This window comes from Aspergillus welwitschiae (genome assembly GCF_003344945.1).
Source record: "Aspergillus welwitschiae strain CBS 139.54b unplaced genomic scaffold BDQ94scaffold_7, whole genome shotgun sequence".
Lineage (NCBI taxonomy): Eukaryota > Fungi > Ascomycota > Eurotiomycetes > Eurotiales > Aspergillaceae > Aspergillus > Aspergillus welwitschiae.
Genome location: NW_020798701.1, coordinates 734,027 through 756,671, shown reverse-complemented (window position 1 = coordinate 756,671; position 22,645 = coordinate 734,027). Strand labels below are relative to the sequence as shown.

At 48.6% G+C, this 22,645-nt stretch overlaps 10 protein-coding genes across 10 annotated transcripts; 5 read left to right on the top strand and 5 right to left on the bottom strand.

Annotated features, from left to right (window-relative positions):
* Nucleotides 1–689: 689 nt before the first annotated feature.
* BDQ94DRAFT_167922 (MFS transporter) lies at nt 690–2,404 on the bottom strand (the record flags this gene model as incomplete). The annotated part of the gene is made up of 4 exons (XM_026770938.1): nt 690–1,671; nt 1,737–2,143; nt 2,203–2,279; nt 2,386–2,404. The coding sequence occupies 4 exons, from the start codon at nt 2,402–2,404 to the stop codon at nt 690–692; spliced, it is 1,485 nt and encodes a 494-aa protein (XP_026629326.1).
* A 387-nt stretch (nt 2,405–2,791) lies between these two features.
* Nucleotides 2,792–3,988, top strand: BDQ94DRAFT_138868 (uncharacterized protein). Its single transcript, XM_026765320.1, has 2 exons — nt 2,792–2,908; nt 2,988–3,988. The coding sequence occupies exon 2, from the start codon at nt 2,999–3,001 to the stop codon at nt 3,764–3,766; it is 768 nt and encodes a 255-aa protein (XP_026629325.1). The 5' UTR covers nt 2,792–2,908; nt 2,988–2,998; the 3' UTR covers nt 3,767–3,988.
* Nucleotides 3,989–4,621: 633 nt separating this feature from the next.
* Nucleotides 4,622–6,232, bottom strand: BDQ94DRAFT_157800 (general substrate transporter; the record flags this gene model as incomplete). The annotated part of the gene is made up of 2 exons (XM_026768809.1): nt 4,622–5,973; nt 6,031–6,232. The coding sequence occupies 2 exons, from the start codon at nt 6,230–6,232 to the stop codon at nt 4,622–4,624; spliced, it is 1,554 nt and encodes a 517-aa protein (XP_026629324.1).
* Nucleotides 6,233–6,820: 588 nt separating this feature from the next.
* BDQ94DRAFT_167919 (D-mandelate dehydrogenase-like dehydrogenase) lies at nt 6,821–7,964 on the top strand (the record flags this gene model as incomplete). The annotated part of the gene is made up of 3 exons (XM_026770937.1): nt 6,821–7,009; nt 7,092–7,167; nt 7,219–7,964. 3 exons carry the CDS (start codon nt 6,821–6,823, stop codon nt 7,962–7,964), a joined length of 1,011 nt encoding a protein of 336 aa, XP_026629323.1.
* Nucleotides 7,965–8,183: 219 nt separating this feature from the next.
* BDQ94DRAFT_167918 (prion-inhibition and propagation-domain-containing protein) lies at nt 8,184–9,881 on the bottom strand (the record flags this gene model as incomplete). Its single annotated transcript, XM_026770936.1, has 3 exons — nt 8,184–9,244; nt 9,297–9,555; nt 9,615–9,881. The coding sequence occupies 3 exons, from the start codon at nt 9,879–9,881 to the stop codon at nt 8,184–8,186; spliced, it is 1,587 nt and encodes a 528-aa protein (XP_026629322.1).
* A 1,768-nt stretch (nt 9,882–11,649) lies between these two features.
* On the bottom strand, nt 11,650–12,756 carry BDQ94DRAFT_167917 (uncharacterized protein; the record flags this gene model as incomplete). Its single annotated transcript, XM_026770935.1, has 4 exons — nt 11,650–12,216; nt 12,296–12,352; nt 12,416–12,641; nt 12,713–12,756. 4 exons carry the CDS (start codon nt 12,754–12,756, stop codon nt 11,650–11,652), a joined length of 894 nt encoding a protein of 297 aa, XP_026629321.1.
* Nucleotides 12,757–13,484: 728 nt separating this feature from the next.
* BDQ94DRAFT_157797 (ankyrin repeat domain-containing protein) lies at nt 13,485–16,689 on the top strand (the record flags this gene model as incomplete). The annotated part of the gene is made up of 6 exons (XM_026768808.1): nt 13,485–13,511; nt 13,576–13,726; nt 13,793–13,978; nt 14,018–14,037; nt 14,071–14,355; nt 14,389–16,689. The coding sequence occupies 6 exons, from the start codon at nt 13,485–13,487 to the stop codon at nt 16,687–16,689; spliced, it is 2,970 nt and encodes a 989-aa protein (XP_026629320.1).
* Nucleotides 16,690–17,319: 630 nt separating this feature from the next.
* Nucleotides 17,320–18,585, top strand: BDQ94DRAFT_167915 (malate dehydrogenase; the record flags this gene model as incomplete). The annotated part of the gene is made up of 5 exons (XM_026770934.1): nt 17,320–17,388; nt 17,458–17,656; nt 17,730–17,740; nt 17,825–18,164; nt 18,239–18,585. 5 exons carry the CDS (start codon nt 17,320–17,322, stop codon nt 18,583–18,585), a joined length of 966 nt encoding a protein of 321 aa, XP_026629319.1.
* Nucleotides 18,586–19,296: 711 nt separating this feature from the next.
* Nucleotides 19,297–20,419, bottom strand: BDQ94DRAFT_167914 (oxidase ustYa family protein; the record flags this gene model as incomplete). Its single annotated transcript, XM_026770933.1, has 5 exons — nt 19,297–19,553; nt 19,621–19,714; nt 19,778–19,914; nt 19,976–20,086; nt 20,143–20,419. The coding sequence occupies 5 exons, from the start codon at nt 20,417–20,419 to the stop codon at nt 19,297–19,299; spliced, it is 876 nt and encodes a 291-aa protein (XP_026629318.1).
* A 1,329-nt stretch (nt 20,420–21,748) lies between these two features.
* On the top strand, nt 21,749–22,263 carry BDQ94DRAFT_167913 (uncharacterized protein; the record flags this gene model as incomplete). The annotated part of the gene is made up of 4 exons (XM_026770932.1): nt 21,749–21,913; nt 21,964–22,050; nt 22,101–22,173; nt 22,241–22,263. 4 exons carry the CDS (start codon nt 21,749–21,751, stop codon nt 22,261–22,263), a joined length of 348 nt encoding a protein of 115 aa, XP_026629317.1.
* Between the last annotated feature and the right edge of the window lie 382 nt (nt 22,264–22,645).

The window sequence follows — 22,645 nt, the reverse complement described above, 5'->3', positions numbered from 1 at the left end:
TGTTGATTTTGGCTTTTTACTTCTTGTATTTTTGGACCTTGTACCTAGAGGAGTAGAGAGGTAATTGCATTGCTGTGATCTATTATTACCTATTATTGTTGAGCAAAGAACGTAAAAACCTGGGTAGGATGGATGGTAGAATTGAGGAAGATTGGATAGGTTCGGGGTTAGGCATTCATAGTACTCCAAAGGAATCAATAGAGCACGAGATGGAGAAAGGAGACCTGGCATTAATTCATAAGGAGAGGGAACTGTCAAGCAGAAGCTTTTTGGCGTAAGTGGACAGTCCTGAGGTTCCTGATATATTTGGATGTGAGGTTGGTATATTGTCCGTAGTGTAGGACTGGAGGACTCGGTATTATATCTATTTTTAAAATTAATAGGGGCTCTTCTAGCGTATCTAGAGAGTAATATGTAATATTCCTCTCCCTTACTCAAATTTCACATTATAATTACACTCGTTGGTCATATTTGTACAGGTCCAAGCGACAGTAATCTCACAGCAACTACATCATCTAATGTGATCGACACATCACAGACTTTTCATCCAAACATGACATACGAGAGTCAAAAAGAGAGAGGAGAGATCTAATACAGAAACAAAACCCAACACAGTCTAACCAGGCACCAAACAGCAAGAAAAGGAACCATAACCCCATCCCCATCCACAAAAACAATAGAGAAATAACTCAGCCAGAAGCATACCTCGACATCCCCCTCAACTTCGCCCCCCAAAACCAAAACACCCAAGGCGCCGGCACTCCAATCCCAATACTCAAAAATCCAAGCAAACTATTCCCCCAGCCATACTGCAGCTTATCATACATATACGGCGCAAACAACGGGAAACTAAAGCCCGCCAGACTCCTCAACACGACCGCAGCAGCCAACCCACTCGCCGCAAACCGCGTATAACTATCGATCACGTACGTCTGCATACACTGCAGACAAACAATGCTCCCAATACTGAACAACACAATACCGATATTGGGCATAATCCAGTGGATATGAGCCTGCACACTCCATCCATACCAGAACAACCCGACAGGGATAAACAATGAGCCGACAAACATAGCCGGGATACGGAACTCGGGTAGTCCGGTGTTATTCCGCTTGGCCTTGAGCTGTTTGTAGATGCGGTCGCTGGCACGCGCGTTCACCTGCGCTCCCAACACAAATCCAATGCCCAGGGAAATGTAGTTCAGCCCGCCAATGCCGACGCTCTCACCGTAGACCTCCTCCCAGACTTGAGGGAAGGTCGAGAGCAACAGGTAAAACAATCCGAAGAGATACGCCATGTACAGCGCGATGACTTGCACAATGGGCTGCGTGGTGAGGAGAATGAATGGACGGACGAGAGCGCGCTGCAATGTGGACACCAGGCTTGCGTTCTGCGTGTCTGCTTCCGTGTGGTATCCCTCGTCGCCAGTCTTCTGGCGCAGGGTCCGCGCGCGTCGTTTGAGCAATGTCGGTGCATATGTCTCGGGCAGGAAGGCCAGCCCGATTAGTTGGATCACGGCGCCGGCGATGCTTGTCGCCCAGAAGACCCACCGCCAGGTCGTCGTTTCGGCGATGAAGCCGCCCGCGATGGGGCCCACGACGGGACCGAGAAGGGGGGCCAGGCTGTAGATACCGACGGCTTTGCCGCGTTGGTCGGCGTTCCAGCAGTCACTTTCACAATATTAGTTGTGCTGTTCGGGGAGGTGATTGGGAAGAGAAGAAAGGGGAAGGCGTACCTGAGAACACCACCACCAATAGCTAACGGCGCACTACCTGCTATCCCACTCATGAATCGAAACGCGATCAACTGCCCCGATGTCTGCGCGAAACCGCATCCCAGGTTCCACGCCACGTAGCATAGATTACTGCATTGCAGGACGTAGGCACGACCAAAGAGTTCGGATAGCGGGCCGAAGCAGAGTGGGCCGACGGCATAGGCGAGCACGAAGACAGAGAGACTTAGTTCGGACTCCACTTGCGATGTGATGTTGAGTTCTTTGGCGATCTTGGTCAAGGCGGGTGAGATCATGGACGATGAGACGGGGGAAATGAATGTGAAGAGCGACACGGTGATCGTCACAGCCCATTTCTTGCTGATGCTCCAGTTTTTGGGGTTTTCGCGGTCGTCCATGGCCCATGTTACCTATAGTAGTATATTAATGTTAGCGAGTTTGTGATAGAGGTATTGGGAAGGCGACTGACTAGGTGGGCATCTTGGACGAGATTTCTTGTGTCGTTGAGGGAGACTTGGGATGGAGCGGCCTCCGATGGGACTGATTCTGTGGACGATGGAGGAAATGGTTAGTAGAAGGTCTTGGCTGGTGTTGATGTTCCATAGGGCTGGCGTGGAGATGGATGGGTCCGCATCACGGAAGGGAGACATACCTCCTTCTTTGGCTGCCATCTTGCAGCGTTTGATTCACAGAGACAACAGAAAAGATGGACGAGTATCTGATTCTTGTAGAATGGACTGAATATTAATCTAAATGAAAAGAATGAAGGAATATCCTGCTCAAGTACAGAGTCTTTTATAACTGATTCCTGTCGGCTTTTAAGACGGCTTAAAACCCGAGTAGCCATATTCCTCAGGCAGCAAATTGCCGTTAGCGGCCACAAGCATAGGCTTTGCCCCATTCGGGCTAGTGACCAGCACGTGTTGGTGCAACAGTAGATTCTTGTGTTCATCTGCACTAAATGAAGCACTAACGACTAGCATCTCCTAATGGCATACATTCCGCTCGAAGTTAATGCCTTAGGCAGGAAGCCTTGAAACCCCGCGCATGTTATCTTCGTCTTACATTCCTTTACGAGCGTTTATCAAATTCAACTCAGTTCACTTTTCCATCCCTGCCAACCAAGTCATATTACCCAGGACTCCAAATCTTCTCGCCCTACGATATCAAAAAATGTAAGTAAAGAAGGCCTGGCAACCACCAAGTGTTGTCTGTGCAACTACTTACAGATCTGGCAATGATTAACCGGAATAGAGACAACAATAATGGGCAATAACCTACCAGAAGACGTGGAAGCCTATCTTAAGGAACTAGTCAAGCGTCTTACTGAGTACCTCAAAGACCAGCTCGTCGGCGTGTACTTATTCGGTTCAGCAAGTTATGGTGCTTATGAGTCTGGCCTCAGCGACCTTGACGTGCAGGCTATAGTAAAGAATCCGCTTGATACCGTTGATAAGCAGGCAGTTATAAACTGCGTCAACCAGGATGCTTTACCGTGCCCGGCTACCAAACTTGAGTTTGTGGTCTATGCTCAAGATGCTGTAAATCCAGCCAGTCGTCATCCTTGCTTCGAACTCAATCTGAACACAGGACCTTATCAATCTGATTATATTTGTCTTGACCCCGCTAGCGAGGCAAGCCACTGGTTTCTACTTGATATTGCTATGGGACGTGAACTTGGCCGTAAACTATACGGCCTAGATGTAACCGACGCTTTCAGCGCCTTGCCCCGACGCTGGATCTTAGAAGCAATCATGAATTCGCTCTACTGGCACCAAGCGAATGAATTAAACTCAGCCAACAGTGTTCTAAACGCTTGCCGAGGCTGGCGATACATCATTACAGGAGAATTTTCTTCGAAGTTAGATGGGGCCAAATGGGCTATACAACAACAGGGTTGTCCGGACGTTGTTAACCGTGCCATTGCAGCGCGCAAAACAGGAGAAAGTCTCCCTACAGCCCAGGTAGTGATGCTCTACGATATTATTATCACGGCCAACTTGAAGGCTTGCCCTATATACGGCAGCACTTGAGACATCTAGATCATGGAGCAGGTGTGGCAATGAAGTTATTCACTTCTTACACTCTCCAGGAGATCCGAGCAACTCCCTGAGCGCACGAACAGGTCAGTTATAAAAAGACCATGGAGCTTTATTCTCGCGGACGCTATATCCTGTAACAGGATGGTCTTGATTTGTACTTAGAGTATCCAAGCTTTCGTATGAAGAAGAACCATAGTACCAAAGATGTAGGACGATCTTAACTCTCCTTTGTCACGTTCGTGCGTACAACATAGGCACCCAGCTATCTGATTGCCTGCTTTGACGGAAAGCATCCATCCGTGGTGAGGACTCAGCGCTAAATCCAGAGAAGGCCATTTAGGAGCACTCATTGTCGAGCATCTTGTGGAGTCAGAAGCTATGAGGGTAAGAGACGTAGCTACATCCGATAATATTACCCCATACCACACCAGAAACGCGCACTTGAAACATAGCCGGGGTAGGATGAGCCTAAATGATGGCATATAATACTCGATCGCTTCTGTAAAAGTCATTGGAGGTGGGCTTTTTGCAAAACACTTGAAAACATTTAGGATTGTCAGAATGAGTGCTAAACGGAGACTGCCTATTTCCCATTGTCGTACTAATCTTGCTTCCTTCAGGCCTCTGAATAGTATCCATGTGTCTTTGGAGACAGGGCTTGGCTAACAATCAATATACTTCCTTCTACTCTCGACTGTGCCCCTATCTCAGAGCTCTCACGGCTAGCAGAGCGTCAGGTGGCAGAACAGTAAAGAAAGAACCAACCTCAAAATAACGGAGATATCCTGACTAATTGTCATCTCGCTTCTGACCTACTACCCCTGCCTGGGCTACTGAGTCTATCAACTAAGCCTTCTCAATATGACTCGTGCTCATCTTCACATCCTCTCTATCCACCTGCCCCATATCCATTCCTTCCATCCCTCTCGCATATGCAGTAACCTCCCACCAACGCCCCGGATCCTCAAATAGCCGATCCATCTCCTCCAACGAGCGACCCTTGGTCTCGGGGAACCAGAAATAAACCATCAAAGCAACGCCAAACCCAACCACCGCATAGACAATATAATATCTCCACCTGATGGTGGCAAACGCAACGGGTGTAATTTCCGCGATAACAAAATTAAACAGCCAATGCGTTGCCGTTCCAATCGCAGCCAAATGGATCCTCAGCTCCTGGGGTGCAATTTCCGCCGCATACAAGAAATTCGCAGCCAAGAACCCAAGCGGGAAGAAAGACATGTAGAAAAAGAGAAAGAACGTTGCAGAGATACTCGCGCCATACGTGTAACGATTATCAATAGCCCAGACTGTCCCCGTTAGTCCGGCCATGGATGTCCCCATTCCTAACGCGGAGATGATGAAGAGTGGCTTGCGGCCGCAACGGTCTACGGATAGGTAGGCTGAGAAAGCGGCGAAGATCTTCCATGTTAGGACACCGGCGCTGAGGATGGCTGCTTTCTCTGCTTCGAGGCCGAGGGATTCTTGGAAGATAATTTTTCCGTAGTAGGTTATTACGTTGGCTCCCGTCATTTGGGCGCTGAAGTTGACGGCGATGGCAAGGCATAGACGGTAGAAAAGGCGTTGAGGTCCCCGTTTGAAGAAGTTGGCGAAGCCGTATTCTGATGTAGAGGATTCGCGGAGAGCGAGGTAAATGGTCTCAATTTCTGCGTCGATCGCTTCGTAGCTGACTGTGTGATTGTCGGATAGTGCGTGCATAGCAACGCGGGCTTCTGTCTTGAGACCTTTGCTGATGAGCCAGCGGGGGGATTCGGGAAAAGACATGGTAAATGCCATGAGTAGCAGAGTGAACACGATTGGCAGAGCCAGAGGGAGGCGCCAGGATACCTCATTCCCTTCTATAAAAGAGAGACCGACGTTCACCCAGCTGGCGATCGCGACTCCTGAGGCGATGAACACGCCGATGACCACGACATTCTTCCCTCGGCTCTTGGGTTTCGTGCACTCGCTTTGCCAGACTGGCACTACGGCGTTCACTCCACCAGTGCCGATTCCGGAGATGATGCGGCCAACGAAAAGCTGGGCTATGTGGCAGGACGTAGCTTGAATGACCAGACCGATAGTGGCTACTGCAGCAACGGTAATGAGGGATTTCCGTCGTCCGATCCGGTTCCCGAGCTGGGTGATTGAGAGGGCACCGATGAGGCATCCGATGGTGTAGATGGCGACCACTGTTCCTATACATCCACCGAAAATTAGAATATACCAGATATAATATGGATATGGGAACATGCCCTGAATGGTTGCATTGTGGTTCTTGACAGAACCTGTGGTGTAACTCGTATCTATCGGTGGGAAATGCTTGATGAATGATGGATAATCTAGCACTCCACCGATGTTGGACTGATTGTAGCCGTATAAGAGGAAAGCAGGGGCAACTATGAGACAAATGCGGGCTCTAGCTAGTGATGAGCCATTGAGGCCTGCAAAAGTCATGCTGATGAGGCTGCGGTAGTGGGCAATATGGGAATAATATAGTTTATGTAGATGGATTTGTAGAAAAGATAGACTGTTCAAAAGATGAGATCAACTGCTTCACATGGAAGAAGAGAATAACAATATATATAAACTCAATCTTTAAATACCATGGCCTGTACTATCACCTATACGCCCATGACAGTCAACAGAAACACGTACTGTCGAGCATTATGCGGAGTCAGACGTTACTGATCTAAGATGCTTGGCTACACCCCGCGATATTACCCCAGATTGCACCATAAACGTGGAGTTAAGAACGTGGACAGTGATACATACCACATACAACAAGTATCGGATGTTGTGTGGATGAGCCTAAATGTTTTGCCATGACACTAAATCTGAACCATGGGTGGAGGAGGTTTAGCCGTAACCTACTCCGGCTGCAAATACCCTGCTCGGAACAGACAACCGTCATGGTTAATCTTTTTTTCAAAGACCCAAATACAATAAATAAATGTAATAAGTTCATTGTCAACAGAACCATAAAAGATGAGGCTCGGACAGAAAGCAGCGTGGACTCTATTCCCTCGCAACAGTATCAGAACCATGTCGTCGGCTAAGCCCCGCATTCTCTTCTTCAACCCCGTGAGGCACGCAGTGCCGTTTTATAAGAAGCTCCAAGAACATGCCCACACAGAGGTAGTGACAAGTAAAGGCAGGGAGGAGTTCTTCAAAGATGTCACAGACAAATATAAAGATATTTTTGCCATCTATCGGACATCCGCTAGCGGTGCAGTGAGTATTGATTACCCTTACCTATCCGTGATAAGATCGGACATCCACCCGCATCAGTAATCTAATAAAAAACTCTGTGAAGGTAGCCGGCAAGTTCGACGCAGAACTAATCAATCATCTTCCCGAAAGCTGCAAATATATTTTTCACAATGGAGCAGGTAAGGTTCCCACCTAGTACCCAAAACAGCCTCACTAAAACCAATCGCAAGGCTATGACCCAATCGACACGGAAGCCTGCGCCAAGCGAGGCATCATCGTCACCAATGCCCCAGACCCAGTCACAGATGCAACCGCTGACCTAGCGGTCCTCCTCCTCCTGGGTGCTCTCCGAAACCTCAACCCTGCGATTCGCTCCCTCCGCGCAGGAACCTTCAAACAAGGCGTAGGTTTCGGCCACGACCCCCAAGGCAAGACGCTAGGTATCCTCGGCATGGGCCGAATCGGTCGCGCTATCAAACAGCGCTGCGAGCCTTTTGGTATCAAGACCGTCTATCATAATCGACGTCCTTTATCTGCTGAGTTATCCGCGGGGGCCGAGTATGTCTCTTTTGAGAAGCTGCTCACTGAGAGCGATATCATTAGTATTAACGTGCCGTTGAATGCGAATACAAAGCACTTGATTGGCGCAGCCGAGATCGCAAAAATGAAGCCCGGTGTTGTTATTATCAACACCGCTCGTGGTGCTATTATCGATGAGGCTGCTATGGCTGATGCCCTGGAGACTGGGCATATTGGCGCTGTGGGGTTGGATGTGTATGAACGGGAGCCGGAGATTAATGAGAAGCTTGTGAAGAATGAACGTGCGCTTTTGGTGCCGCATATTGGGACGCATACGTGTGAGACGCTGGCGAAGATGGAGGAGTGGGCGATGGAGAATGCGAGACGGGCCATTGTGGGTGAGGTGTTGTTGTCGCCAGTTCCGGAGCATTCAGGGTTGGTGAATAGGAATGCTTGAACCCGTGGATACTTTATTTTGTTTGCCAAATGATACTTTGTCGTTGTGTTTGCATTATATAGAGTACAATTGTGGATTGCGTAGTTTGCTTTATTGGTTGTGGTAGGTCGTGAAGACGTTCTGAATACATAGAGGAATTCTTCTGAAAGTGCTTTCATTCTGCATTCACTTCAAATTCTAATACAGATAATTCATTCAATCATTGCATCACAGCACGTTCTACTGGTACTGACCGAATCGCACATTGCCAATCCTGCCAACGTTATTCCCAACCTGGAATCCGTAGTTCTCCCCCGTGAACACAACACTATTGTTGTAGGTGGTTGTAGACTGGATGGCCTTCACAACAGTATCACGCAAAAGATCATCCTGGCCAGCAGCCACATTTTTCAGCAGGGGCAGGCCATTCTGGACCTTCTTCAACCGCGAGACCTCATCCTCACAAATCTTGCGCTGCTCATCCTGCACAGCTGGGAACAATTCGATTAAGTCGTCGACCAAACCATTGGTGTCTTCGATTAATCGTGAGAAATCCTTCATCTGATAAATAACCAAAGCATCATCCGGGCTGACCGCCGAGTCACCCTGTCGTCCCTTGGCGAGCAAATCCATCTGCTGATGAAGTGAGGCAGCGGTATTGTCCAGCTCCATAAGAGGATCCATGGTAAGAGCCGCGGGATTCTTCTTCTTGAAGCGGCCCGAAAGCTTATCCGCGTCCGCAATTAGCTCCAGGATCTCATTGAGGAGATCTTGCACCTTCGGAATGTCCTCAGGAGCAAGCTTGATCTCGCGAGAAGATCCCAGGTCGTCCAAGTTGGCTAATCCGACGGATTTTCCCCACCGAGTGAGACGCAGCTTGATCACGTCGACTTTCAGCAGGCTTGTTTCGAATTCCTTGCCGAAGCTTTCGCCAATCTGAAGCGAATCGAAGAATCCCACCGCTTGGTTGAGTAACTTGGACTGCTCGGATAACTGCCTCATCATCTCCCGCTGCATGTCTGTCATATCGTCCTGCTTGGATGCGATATCTCGGTTCTGCTCGCGAATGGCATCCGTGTTTGATTGGATCGCTGCGGTTCTTTCGTCAATGAGGTTGGCATTGGAGACTAGGAACTCGACGTTCCCGTTCATGCTGTCGACGACTCTGTTCATGACATCGACCGTCTTCAAAGTTGATAGCCCGACGGCTTGGCTCATATCGTTGATGGCCGTTTCTAACTCCTCGCTGGCGGCGGCAAGTTCGCCATCGTTTCCCTTGAGGAGACTATCGAACCATTTCTCTGTTTCTTGCATAAGCTTGTGTAAGAAATAGCATAGATAGTGGAAACTTACTGAACCGCTTCTCTTTGGTATACTTCTGCGCGATGGCGCAAATCCTAAGTATGCTAGAGAAGACGCGGCTGATGCATCTTTGAAACGGAGGCAATTCCGGCATTTTCTGGTCGATAATCGAAAGTCGGTCGAAGAACCGATGGGTGAATTCAAAGAACCCCATGACAGTGTCATAGTCGGCAGAGACCGTGGAAAACGACTGCATGACCTGCCCGAACGCCGAGAAGATCAAAGTAGCTGGCATTGCGGGGGGAAATATCTAAAGAGAGTAAGTATCGTGATGATTTACTTGTTGTTGGATGTTGGATTATATCATACCGATGCAGCATTGCCAACAGATTGTATGGTGTTGACAATATCCTGAATCAACCACATGTTGTTTTTGAACGCCGTCCTCATCTTGCTTACTTTGGACTTGTCGGAACGGAAATTGCTAAAGTTGTTCGATAAGCCCTCTGTTCCTGCCATCACCTCGTCCATGCTCTTGAATTGGCCCAGGCGAAGGTTTTTGCCGGTCGCATTTTCGTATTCCGCGATCGCATCTTGCCAGAGCTGAGCGACGGACGACCCGCCGTTTGAGGCCATGTTGGTGTGCCAGTGATTAATTAAACAGATGCGAAATAAAACGATGAAAAGGCCTGGAGCCAGTCGTACGTCTTCAAGACAGCATTAGATAAGGAACAGAAGCCCACGCTCAGGTCTCGCAATTTCATGCATGGAAACCCTACTAATAATCCAACCCATGGTCCGTCGTACTCCTACGCTCCCCCTCCTCTCTCCTCACCGGCCCTATTGGACTTCGCAGACTCAGCCAGTCAGCCAGCAAGCAGTCCTTGAGATGATCCCAATGCTTTTTCCCCCACCGACCCTTCAGCTAAAGGTGCGGCCGGAAGGCTGCACAAACGAAAGGCTAATTATTCAAGAAGCTGAATAGTCTCGCGACGCGCCGGCTTTGCCGAACCTTTCTCAGCTCCTCAACAGAGTGGGCCCCCGAAAGAGACCGTCGATCATTGTAGAGATCGAGCAACATTCCAGTCATTGTCTGATGGCGGCCTTTACCATTTTGGGGCTTTCGTCTGACATGCCAGTTCATAGCCCAAACGACACGTCATGATTTTCTTTTTTTTATTCCCAGCGGAGAATGATTGATACCCTACCCCGCTCTTAGTGGGGAAAATAGCCTACTGGTTGTAGTGGTTGCTTGGCTTCGAGCTGTACGATGATGTCTGAAGGGTGACTCGTCCGACCCTAACGACGGCCTACATGTGACAGATGAGCTACGGCTGCAGGCTGCAAATACGCTCAGGCAGAAAGCGTTACTAACTAGCCAATTCATCCCTCGCAGTAGCAGCGGAAGCAGCTTTAGCCTACCTATCTAGTTACAACGAATCATACTCAGGATGATATCCAGCCCCGAATATTGTTTCCCCTCCCCGATACAGACTTCGTCACTCGTCGGGGTAACCGATTCAAAACATAGGCCTGCATAGTTAGTGCAGAGCTAATGTTTGGTGCTGCGGAGGTTTGTGATGGCTGGGGGTCAACACCGCAGAGGCGTAGGGACGAGGCAGGAGATATAAGCGGTGTTACTTCGGTAGATATCCGATATGTTTACGATCAATTCGCCGATTTCGTGAAGTGTGTGATTAAATGACATTGACATGTACCTGCACTATGGTGTCATACTCAGTGACTTAGCAGAAGTGACGGCCTGCGTAAGCCTCCTGCCTGGTTGTGTATTGATGCAGGTTGCCTACTTGCGCGCTAAGATAGCCTGATGCGGTCGGACAACTCGCCTTTGCACACCGCTACTGACTGAATTAAACGCTGCTCCCCCTCGACACGACCCGGCGAGATGTCCTGTCAAATGCTTTTGCTTCAACTAAAGCGTGGACATGCGTGAGTGGCGCTACTAGGCGCCGTAAGAAGATTCCGGGACTTTCTACTGGACGGTCAGTCCTCCTCTACATGCATTATGGTCCTCAAGCCATTTCAAGGGCTTTTTACACGGGAAGCTAGAACCCCAGGTGGTATTATACTACTCCACCTGCTGTAAATGATAAAGAGTTAGCGGCAATCTGCTGAATTATAGCCCTGCCTGTCTTGTTTTTCCTGCTTTCAGTATAAAGATTGAGGCTACTGAAAGGCATGAAATTACTATACATATAACCCTCGGTAGTGCCATGTACCGACTTATAGAGAAATGTAAATCCTTGAATTACAAGATCATACAGATGTATCTCACAAGTAAATACTATGCAGGGAAAAAAGGTAGAAATGGAACATCTTTACCCAAACAGGAAGGGGTAGCTGAACTAATTGCCTGATCGTAAAAGGGCGTATCAAAACCTATCTAGCGACCAAAGGAAAACCCATTGAGCGCCCCGGCATTCTGCCCAAGCTGCAAGCCAGAGTTATTAGACCCCGCGAACGAGGCATTCGAGTTATTGTTAACAGTGCCCTTCTCTTCCGGACTCGGAAGACTACCCAACCAGGACTTCAGCGGATTGAAGATCTTCTTGAATTCCTTGTCATTCTCATTCTTGAAGCAACTCATGCTGTGATGGCTATACCCGATGCGAACAAGCTGCTTCTGGGTATCGGGCAATGCAACCACGGCCGACTCAACTACCTTGAATTCTTCGCCGTCGACCCTCGTAGGCGCTCCCTCGAAGAATATCTTCAATTTTAACGGAGCCGTCTGTCGGAATTGGTCAAATTCTCGCCCATATTCCAGCATGTACTGCGACATGGCCTGCAGATCCTCGGGGCTAGGAATATCCTGCTGTGCCAGGCGGAAATATTTGGTTGCTTCGCTAATGTTCGCCGGAGAATAGTATGGGGTTCCGAGAAGCATGAGTCCCAAGGTGCACTCCGCAACTTGCTTTTTGTCATCATCGTTGGCTGCTCGAACGAGAGCCTACATGGGAGTGTTAGTAGCGGCCTTCGGACATATCGGGGACATATCAGAAGTGAAGGAAGCGGAGAAGTGCACGTACGTGTTCGCAAATCAGGCCACCAAGACAATGGGCAATAAATATGATGGGTCGCTTAGCCTGGAATAAAGTTAGCACCACAGGAGTAAATGAAGCCTGACGTGTAGGAAATGGATGACGGACTACATCGCCGCTGCGCACTCCCACAAGCTCATCACACAGTTCATCGGAGACGTCAGTCATCAAATCCTCCGTGTTCCAGATGGTATCGACGTTTATATCGTCAGACTCGAATGCCAGGATGCGGGCGTTATTGACCAGCTTGGGAAGAACCGTTCCTGGCCAGAAGACATCATCTTCGGTCCTCCAGGATTTCCGGTCTGTCTCCAAACCATGGACAAAGACAATGCTAGAAGGCATCATCTTGGTTAGTCACACATTTGGAGTATGCTAACGACTTGGACTGGAAGGTTGTCATACTCCACTCTAGCTTCGGAGACGTCCTTTATGGTCTTGATAGACATGTTCGAAGATATAATTGGTTTGCAACCAAGAGATGTTTGTTTATATTGACACTTTGAGACACTATCAGCGCCGTAACTAGTAGACTAAAAGCGACAAATCGCTTCTTCCTGGAGAGCAGACGAAGAGGGTGGTTTAAATATTCTCGTCTCCCGAGGCCTATCAAGGACCAGGGACGGTCAGGGGAGGAGAAGGCAGTGAATGGTTGCTAGAAAAGGCTAGAATACCTAGTGATGCGTCTAAACAGTTACGCCCATCTCCGATGTAGCAGGGGAGGTGCAATGTGATATGTAATGTCTTGTCACACGACCTGGGAGTCACCGCTAGAGCTGATCAGTATGTCTGCCTCAAGAAAGACCTATGTCTTGCATTCCAAACCCCTTAAGTATGGCCACTACTACCTACATCATGGCAGACCCACAAATTATGATTGAGCGATGATCCACTCTACGTACCAGACACGGCTGGGTATCCGAGGGTTCCTGCTAGTCCCGGGCTGAGCTGGACGATGGAGTCCGAGCTGCAGGGAGACCCACCTGCTCTGTATGAACATTGAGATCGGAGAGATGAACCTTCTCTGTCATGTCGATCCCTCGGCAGTGAGAGGAGATAATAACCGGCTCAGACAAATACAGACCTGGAAGTCTACTGAAAGAGTCAGTCCCCCCTCAAGTTCATATACCCCAATTAACATTACGTATCTTCGAGAGTTCCATCAACCACCGGTACAATGAGAATCCCGGGCTCAAAGACAGAGGTGAGCCAAGGAAAACCAACACTCTGCAAAATGCAGTGCATGTTAGGTTGACACTAGATAAAAGCCGGAACCGGTGCCCGCGCTGACAGCCGACTTTGCCAACTCGGAGAACAAGGGGCTCCAGATGGGCCAGAATTACGGACACATGGAGGCCTCATTCTACAGTGATGCAATTCAAGGCATCAACATTGCCGCTGGCGCATCTGTGTATATGGGTAGGGAAAGCAAACGCATCCTTCTGAGCTTGATCAGAGAGCCTAACGATACGTCTTTAAATTTAGGCGAGCGAAAAACCGCGGAAGACAAACTCCTTGACGCCCTCATTGGTCGTGACCCAGAAGACAGAAAAGACCTCCGTGATGCTGAGCCCGGAACATGCGAATGGCTCTTGGACAGTGCGCCGTTTCAGCAATGGATCGAGAAGAACCCCGCTGAAACAGGCCCGCTATATGTTGCAGGCATCCCCGGTAGTGGCAAAAGTGTGCTGCTAAAGTTCCTCGCCAAAGAAGTGGCAAGGCAGAAGCGTGTTGGTTCTCCGGGTTCATCCCCGGTGGAAAAGCCGCTTCTCTCACTGGGCCCTACCGGGAAAACAATGGCGGCTACCTGCTTTTGTGATGACAGAAATGACCATCGGCAAACCCCTATCTGGATCTTGAGGACGTTGATGTACCGCCTGTTCAACCAGAATCGGAGTTTGGTGAAACACTTGCAGAAACATATCCAAAAGGTCGAAGACTTGGATGCCACAGGATCCGACCCGGTCGAATTCCAGTCCAAGGATGTTTTACAAAAAATTCTGGAAGAACTGATTCCAGATCCAGAAGTGGAAGTTGTCTACTTTATTGTTGATGGTTTGGATCAATGTGGACAATACCAGAACGATGTTGTGTTCTTGATCAAGGAGCTCACTAAAAGCATCAACGATGAAGCCGTAAAGCAAGGCGAGCAGTTCAGTTTGCGCTTCATTATCTCTGATCGAGGAAGTAGCATTGTCCGCAATGTATTGCGTCCCGAATATATCATCGACATGCCCACAGACAACCAACCGGATATTGAACAAGTCACCGACAAGTCCCTCAAGTGCATTCAGGAGTACCGGGGCTTCTCCGATTCTATACTGCATTTCACCACCAGCTTGCTAAAGAAAAACTCCAAAGGCATGTTCATGTGGCTATCGCTAATTCTGGGTGATCTGCGCAGTTGGGATGGAACTTGGTCAGAGAGAAAGATTGAACACAAGCTCCATAGCATCCCCCTCGATGTGGCAGCCTTTTACAAGGCAATGTTGGAGACACAATCGCTGGACTGCAGACTAAAGTTACAATCATTGTTGATGTGGGTCTATCTAGCCGGTCGGCCCTTGGCCTTGGAGGAGCTGAACGTCGTGCTTCAGCTCCAGGAAAAAGGAAAATCTGCTGGAGCTAGAAGCTCAGAAGATGACGTTGATCAACTACGGCGCGATATCGAAAGCAAGTGGGGTGCCTTATTAGAGGTCCACGACGGTTTCGTACACCTGAGTCACCAGTCAGTCAAGGACTTTCTGTCGGGTGTCTTCAGTGTAGAAGGTGAAAAGGAATATCCAAAGTACGGGTTGACTCCGGAGGAGGCACACCGAAGAATAGCCTCCGCTTGCATCGCCTATCTGCAGATTCAGGAAGTTCACCGACGTGAAGTACCCAAGCCTCCAGTCGATAACTGCGGAATGATCGATGAGACTCGGCTTCAAGAAGTCAGAGATAAATACCTGGAAGGATTGCCCCTTCTGCAGTATGCTGTTGTGTTCGTAGGTCATCATCTGCAGAAAGGCAAAATCCAAGAGGAGACAGATGTGGAGGGCATGAAAAGCTTCTTTGCTATCGATTCAGCCGCGTTAGCCAGCTGGTCTCCAGCATACGATCTCCTGAAGAGATATACCTCCGGTAAATGTAAGTGGTTCTCCGTCAGTAGTAGTCTCGAGATCCCTGCTTACATGCTCCTCACAGATTCTGGACACAGCAGTAGCACGAGCCATCTATTCGTTGCAGCACGACTGAATCTCCCCTGGTTAGCTGAGCGGTCACCAACATGGGCCACTTACACCTCTCTGCCATCACACGTCTGGGCCCCTGATTTGTCTGGATGGAGCGCTATCCATATTGCGGCCGACTCCGAGTCTGTGGAAATGGTAGATTGGCTTTTGAGTAAGGGTGCCTTTGTGGGTGCCACGACTGTCGGGCTTCCGCATCCTGGCCGAACAGCATTGCATCTTGCAGCCTCCAAAAGCTCCGAGAATGGTCCCAAAATGGTCCGTTTGCTGCTTGACGCAAGAGCAGATCCTGGTACTGCGACACGGAGGGGGAAAAACACTCCGCTGCATTATGCCATTGACGGTCGCTCAGTCGAAACCGTGAAGGCTCTGCTAGCAAAGGGTGCAGACCCGAGCGTTGCAAACAGCTCTGGAGTGACTCCCCTTCATAAGTGTGCGGCCATTCCCGGCTTGGAAGACATTATGCAAGTTCTTCTTGAACATGGCGCTGATCCCAACAAAAAAGCAAGTATTGGTGCCGTTTCAGCGGTCCGTGGATTGTCAAGCCTTAAGAATACCAGAGATCTGTGGCAATCCTATTATACCATCAATACTGGCCATACTGCACTGCACATTGCCACCGAAGCGAAGAATACGGAGCAGACAGTGAAAATCCTCTTGGAGCACGGCGCGGACCCCAATTCCCGAGATAGTGCGGGACGAAGTCCGCTGCATATTGCTGTGGTCAAAATGCAACCCGAAGCCATGACCAAGATGTTGATCGAGCATGGCTCCAAACCAAACGCACAAGACTCCTATGGAAAAACACCCCTTTCCATGCTTTTGACAACATTTGCACTGCAGGCGGAGCAGCAGCCGGAGATGTTCAAGACTATACAGGCTTCCAGAGAGCGAATGATTGAGATCCTGCTGTCTGCGGGGGCAGACCCACGTGCCGAAGGGAAAGACAAGCAGACCCCAATCACACTAGCTGAACAGGCGAACCTACAATGGGCTGTTGATTTGATGAATGGGAAGCAGCAAAACCGAGACGATCATGGACATGCAGATGAAACTAGTGGGTGGGGGGAGCATGCCGAGCACGCGGCTGAGGCTGCAAAGGGAATGCTTGAGCGCGAGGCATCACGGTGGCTTCCGAAGAGGCTTTTCTGATGACTGACACCAGGGTTCTCATTAGGCGAAGGTGATTATTATATGCGTAGATGTCAGGAAGTTAGGCTGTCCAGAATAATCGGGTACCAACTACTAGTAATAGATAGCTATCAAGTTAGTCAATTGTACCGACTAATGGAATTAGGATTTCGCATATAACATATGCCGAGTATATTACCTCCAGAATAAGTACTAAGTACCAAATGAAGGCTATTACTGAGTATCTTTGTGAAGGGCCTTAGAGAACTATGATGGCCCCTGGATCTTGTGATTTCTACGAGTCTTACATTGTCTCTAAAAACCGGGAGAACAACTCAATTATCGCGCATTCTAACCCATTTCGAGAAATCATGAAGTTACATTCCTGGGATTGCGATTGAAGAACAATTAGCCAGACATGCCGTGTCGACATTGCCAGGCCTGCCGGCTATACTTGGGCCGTGCGGGTGAACGTTCACCCACCAAGCTCGCCGCAGGGTTGAGGATGTGTACCATAGAAAACATCACCAGAGATAAGAACAGGATATCGCCTTCGCCATTGCTAATCCACTAACGCATAACTTTGATTCATTTAAACTTATCTGCTGTGCCTGATATACATATTTATACAATCCCTATTCAATACCCAACATGGTGAAAATTGCACTTCTTGGCGCCGCGGGCCAGATAGGCACGCCCCTCAGCCTTTTATGCAAGACAGTGAGTATGACCAAATAATGGATAATAGAAGTAAGACTCAATGTGGGGAAATTGGCTGAACTTGCCTAGAGTGATTTATTTGATGAGATTGCTCTGTACGATATTGTTCATGTACCGGGCATCGCCACGGATTTGATGCATATCGACACCAAAGCCAAGGTTACCGGCTACCTTCCACAAGACGATGGACTAAAGAAAGCACTTACCGGTGCTGATACCATCGTTGTCACTGCTGGTATTGCCCGGAAGCCGGGTATGACTAGAGATGGTAAGTGACAAACCCTACTACTACTGCTACTACCTATATATATTTCCAGCTGCTGACGGGTGTTCACATATAGATCTCTTCAAGGTGAGACAACAACAACCACATAACCAGACCCAAGATCCAAATGCTGTGCCCTCACTAGAACAACCCTCTCTAACTAACACTCAGACAAACGCCCACATCATCCGCGCCATCTTCACCGAAGTCGCAGCAACATGCCCCAAGGCAATCTGCTGCATCGTCACCAACCCCGTCAACTCCACCGTCCCCGTCGCAGCGGAGACTCTCAAAAGAGCAGGCGTGTTTGACCCTACGCGTCTCTTTGGCGTCACTACCTTGGACGTCGTGCGGGCATCTACCTTCGCGGCGCACGCCACGAACACCGACCCCAAGGCTTACAAGGTCCCCGTCATCGGTGGCCACAGCGGAGCTACCATACTTCCGCTTTATAGTCAGGCTCAGCCACCGGTCGATCTTGATGATGAGACTTTGGCGGCTGTTATCAAAAGTATGTTACTACCTGGCGTTCTAGCTTCCGTGGGAGAGTGCGTGTATGCTGATTTTCATGGGAATGAATAATAGGGGTGCAATTCGGTGGCGACGAGATCGTGAAAAGCAAGCAGGGCGCTGGAAGCGCTACGACGTGCATGGCGTATGCCGGATTCCGCTTTGTTAAGGCCATTCTGGCCGCTATGGCTGGGGAGACTGTTACTGAGGAGGCCTATGTCTATCTTCCGGGTGTCCCGGGTGGGGATGAGATTGCGGCTAAGCTTGAGGTGGACTACTTTGCTGTTAAGGTTGAGATTGGTAAGATGGGGGCTTCGAAGGCGTTGCCGTTTGGTGAGATATCGGAGAGCGAGAGGAAGCTTCTTGGGATTGCTATTGAGGGGGTGAAGAAGGATATTGCTACGGGTTTGGCTTTAGAGTAGGGGTGGTTTTCTGTCTCAGGCATTTATTTGACAATCACGCATGGGGTCCACGAATTGCCCCATTATTCTCTAGAACTGGCTTGCTCTCAACCCATTTGAGTGGGTGGGATACTGACCTGTCGATATAGTCCCCGTATTCATGAATGGTGTTCGGTCGCATTGACTAATTCTCGGCTCAAGGAAACGGCACTGATGTTAGAAAAAAAAGTTGTTTTCTGTATAGTGTATTCGGCGTGGGATTTCATTCCCTTTCTATGTTCACACAACAGAGTGTAAACAGATGAGGTAAAGATTTTTATGATAATGAGGGTCAATTCTTGGGGTCCGAGCCGAACTGAGATGGATCACAATGTAATCAATTTTCTGCTCATCACTGAATTTATTTTCCCTTTCTGAATTCTCTCTTTGTCTCACCTGCCGTAGTCCAACTGCTCTTGACCGGGAGCATATTATGAATATTCTTGCCGCGGATAATGAATGTGATTTTCCCATGTACAATTAATCGGAAGCGGAACAAAACCCATTCAATTTGACTATATAGTCTCGCGTTTCAATCGATGGCACGATGCCAGGAGCTTGAAAGTAGGAGTTGCATGAAGGCCTCATGATTAACACAATTCTTCTGTCCATCGTGCGCACAGCATCAAAGCCCAGGCAAGAGTGAGGCATCCACCCTAATTTCAAAATGACCCTTCTCCATTAAGGAAACCTTCAGGGAGGTGGCCACATCCCATCGACATGCTCTGGTTTTCGGGGAATCGGGTATACCTCGACGACCTTACCGTCTTCCCACCTAGCACTAACATCGAGCTTCTGGTTCAACGCAAGAAACGTGTCCCAGTTCTTGCAGGTATGGTATGTGTTGAAATTTGGGTACGGCACGTCCAGGCCTTTGACCCAGTTATATGTCACTAAGGAGAGGTCATCGTGGCACATCAGGGTTTGACGAAGAATATCAACACAATGGTCTGGGAGAGAAATTAGCTGTGTGATCTGGGAGCGCGAATAACGGAAGAATTCGACGGTGAGACTTACCCAAGTGAAAAAATATACGCTCTTCTGTTTGATTCACGAAATGCTCATCTCTGTCTTTGTAGTAGTCCATGTGTATTCCTTTTCGCAGGAGATCCTGAGAACAGGAAGTAACACAGTCAGCTGAACCGTTCAACCTGCACATAGTCGCGGTACTCACAACACAGTGTAATTGGTGAAGAACGTCAAAGGTCGCCATATACTCTTGCTCAGGGCCAGCATTTTCAATTCGTACTGCAACATCAGGATGATTATTCAATGCTGTCAGCTGCTGGCGACTGATGCCCATTGCACCTCCTATCAAAGGGTGTTAGCTGGTAGGTCTGACAGGACATGGAGGGATCGTCTGGTATCTAACTTGTCAAGTTGTACCATTTGGCATCTACCTCCGGTCCCACACCCGCATAATCGGAATGGGCGCTATAGAATTGTCGGTTCTCGTAGACGATTCCACTTTCAAAACCCGGCACTTTACATGATCTGTCAGAATCCACGCGGTGGATTAGAAACCGAAGGTGCACCTACACCAGTAGTCTATAGGTTTTTCAATGAAGCCTTCTCGGCGGGAATGGGGCACGGCTGTCCAGATGTTGAAAACAAGCATCACAGTATTCAACAAGAGCAGGACGACACAAACAAATCCGAATATTAGGTATTTTCGGCTCATGCGTAGACTCGAATGGGTGACATGGTCCTCAAATGGCTTGCTAAGAAGTACTTGTCTGGCTTCGTCTTTGTCGAGACTGCTGCTCCCATGGCAGTCACTGCCGTCGTCAACTGCGCTGTATGCGGCATCTTTCATCTTCGTTTCTATCGTTAACAGAACGGCCTTGGTTTGCCCTTGAGATAAGTGATTAGAGTGGCTGTGAATACTCCTTGACTCGGTTTATGTTGTCTGTCACATAAATCCCATCACTAGATCACCATCGGGAGGGGTTATGTCATGATAGGATTGAGTGGTATTTAGCAGCTCTCACTCGGTCATCAGAAAATGGATGGCGTCACAAGGGCAATCCTTGCCTATCCTCTGAAGTGTAAGCACTATTGACACATATATCAAATCAGTCGCAGATCACAAGGTAGATCGCCGATGGAGCGGTCATGAGCGCCATGTTGCACATCATCGCTGCTGTGATACTCGCATTGTACGCACTCTACTCCCAACCCTTAGTTCGCGTGATCACCTCTTTCACAATTTCCAGAGATCTATCTGCAGCCACCTTTCTGATTATCTACACTCCATTACAGTTGCAATTTTACTACTGCATCTGATCAGTGTGTCATTCCACTTGTTCATGCTGATAGTTGAGCTGTACATACTGTACGTGGAGCCAAGAGAAACCAATATAGGAGATTATAATAACTGCCTCCTTCAACGGCGGGACTTGACATTCCAGGAAAAAGCAATATAGGAGTTTATAACGACTGTTTCCTTCACCGGCGGGTCGTAGAAACTCCAGGACAAAGCAATATGGGAAATTGTAACGACTGGTTCCGTCACCGGCGGGTCTTAGAAATTTGTAATAAGGTTGGCTAGACCCAGTACAGCAGAGTATGAGGCCAAGATTTAATACGGTAATGGCTACTCAATCTTCACTGTTAGTTCAATATTTCTCTTCAATATACGGAGAATTGTAGTATCTCACCTCAGAAAAAGCATAACAGGCAACCAAAATCAGTCACATATGGTACACTGCATGATGGTTGACTAGCGCAATCCCCGATCATCCAACCTCAGCTCAATTTCCTTCCTGAGCTCAATATTGCATGGACCTCCACCCGCTGCCTCACAATGTACATGATGTCGGGACATATCTGACCACCCTCTGGTCTGATGGTTGCAATATATTACTTTTAGTCTGACGGTCAGTGCGTTGACACATGACAGGAAATCCAATGAAAACATGGACATGTGGAAGACAAGCATTGTTCACTGACGTTTCAACAAGTAACTTCCAAGTAGCGAGGAGCGTAAATGCCTCATAGAAGCGGGCTATATTGGGAGACCTGACTACAGTATATAATGTAGGCCCAAACCTGGAATTCGGGCTGCAAGTCTAGTATCTCAACAACAGCAACAACAACAACAATCATCAAGCATACTACTACCACCAGCTAAAAAGAGAACAAAATGCGTTCGATTATCTGGCTAGGTGCTCTTATCGGGCTGGCCATGGCGGCACCAAGTGCGTCTATTCCGACAGAGAACGGCAAGCGGGAATGGCTCGACGGCTACGGTGGTGGTAGTGGAGACAGATATGGTGGTGGCGGTGGTGGTAGTGATCGCTACGGTCAAGTGAGTTACTTCCAGCTCATAATGGGGGGAGGATACTAATATTTTACCAGGTAAAGCGGGAATGGCTTGACGGTTACGGTGGTGGCAGCGGAGACAGATATGGCGGTGGTGGTGGTGGTAGTGATCGCTACGGTCAAGTGAGTTACTTCCAGCTCATAATGGGGGGAGGATACTAATATTGTACCAGGTTAAGCGGGAATGGCTTGACGGTTACGGTCGTGGCGGCGGAGACAGATATGGTGGTGGTGGTGGCGGCGGTGGTGATGGCTATGGAAGGGTAATGCCCCTACCTTCTCGAGCAGTGAAGATGCTAATGATAATGTATAGGCGTAGCCACAGCCCGTTGGTAGGCGACAAACTCTGCAGTAAGCAGCGCTCGATGTATGCTTTATTGTGCAGTTCGCTCATCAAAACCAGGCCCTTTTATCAGTTACGCTTCCGATGGATGTTTCCTTGTTCTTGATGCAGCATTCAACATGCAAGGTACTGTATGGCTGTGATGTTTGACAGGCTTTGCCTCTTCTTGTCACCTAGTCTTGAACCTTAGTCATTAAATGAACACAAGCCATGAAATTTTGACTCCATGTCGAGGAAATAGTTCGAGAAAAGCTCCTAATTGTCCCCTGGTAGCTTGCATCCTTGTTAGGACACCTTTGTAAGTCTTCAATAGGCCATTCACCTCATCTTTAATTAGGGCAAGCTCAGGTTGGTGATATAGAGTATAGTATCGTC

What these genes read in the sequence shown, in the direction of transcription:
- BDQ94DRAFT_138868 (XM_026765320.1), top strand. Translation starts at nt 2,999, where the DNA reads ATGGGCAATAACCTACCAGAAGACGTGGAAGCCTATCTTAAGGAACTA.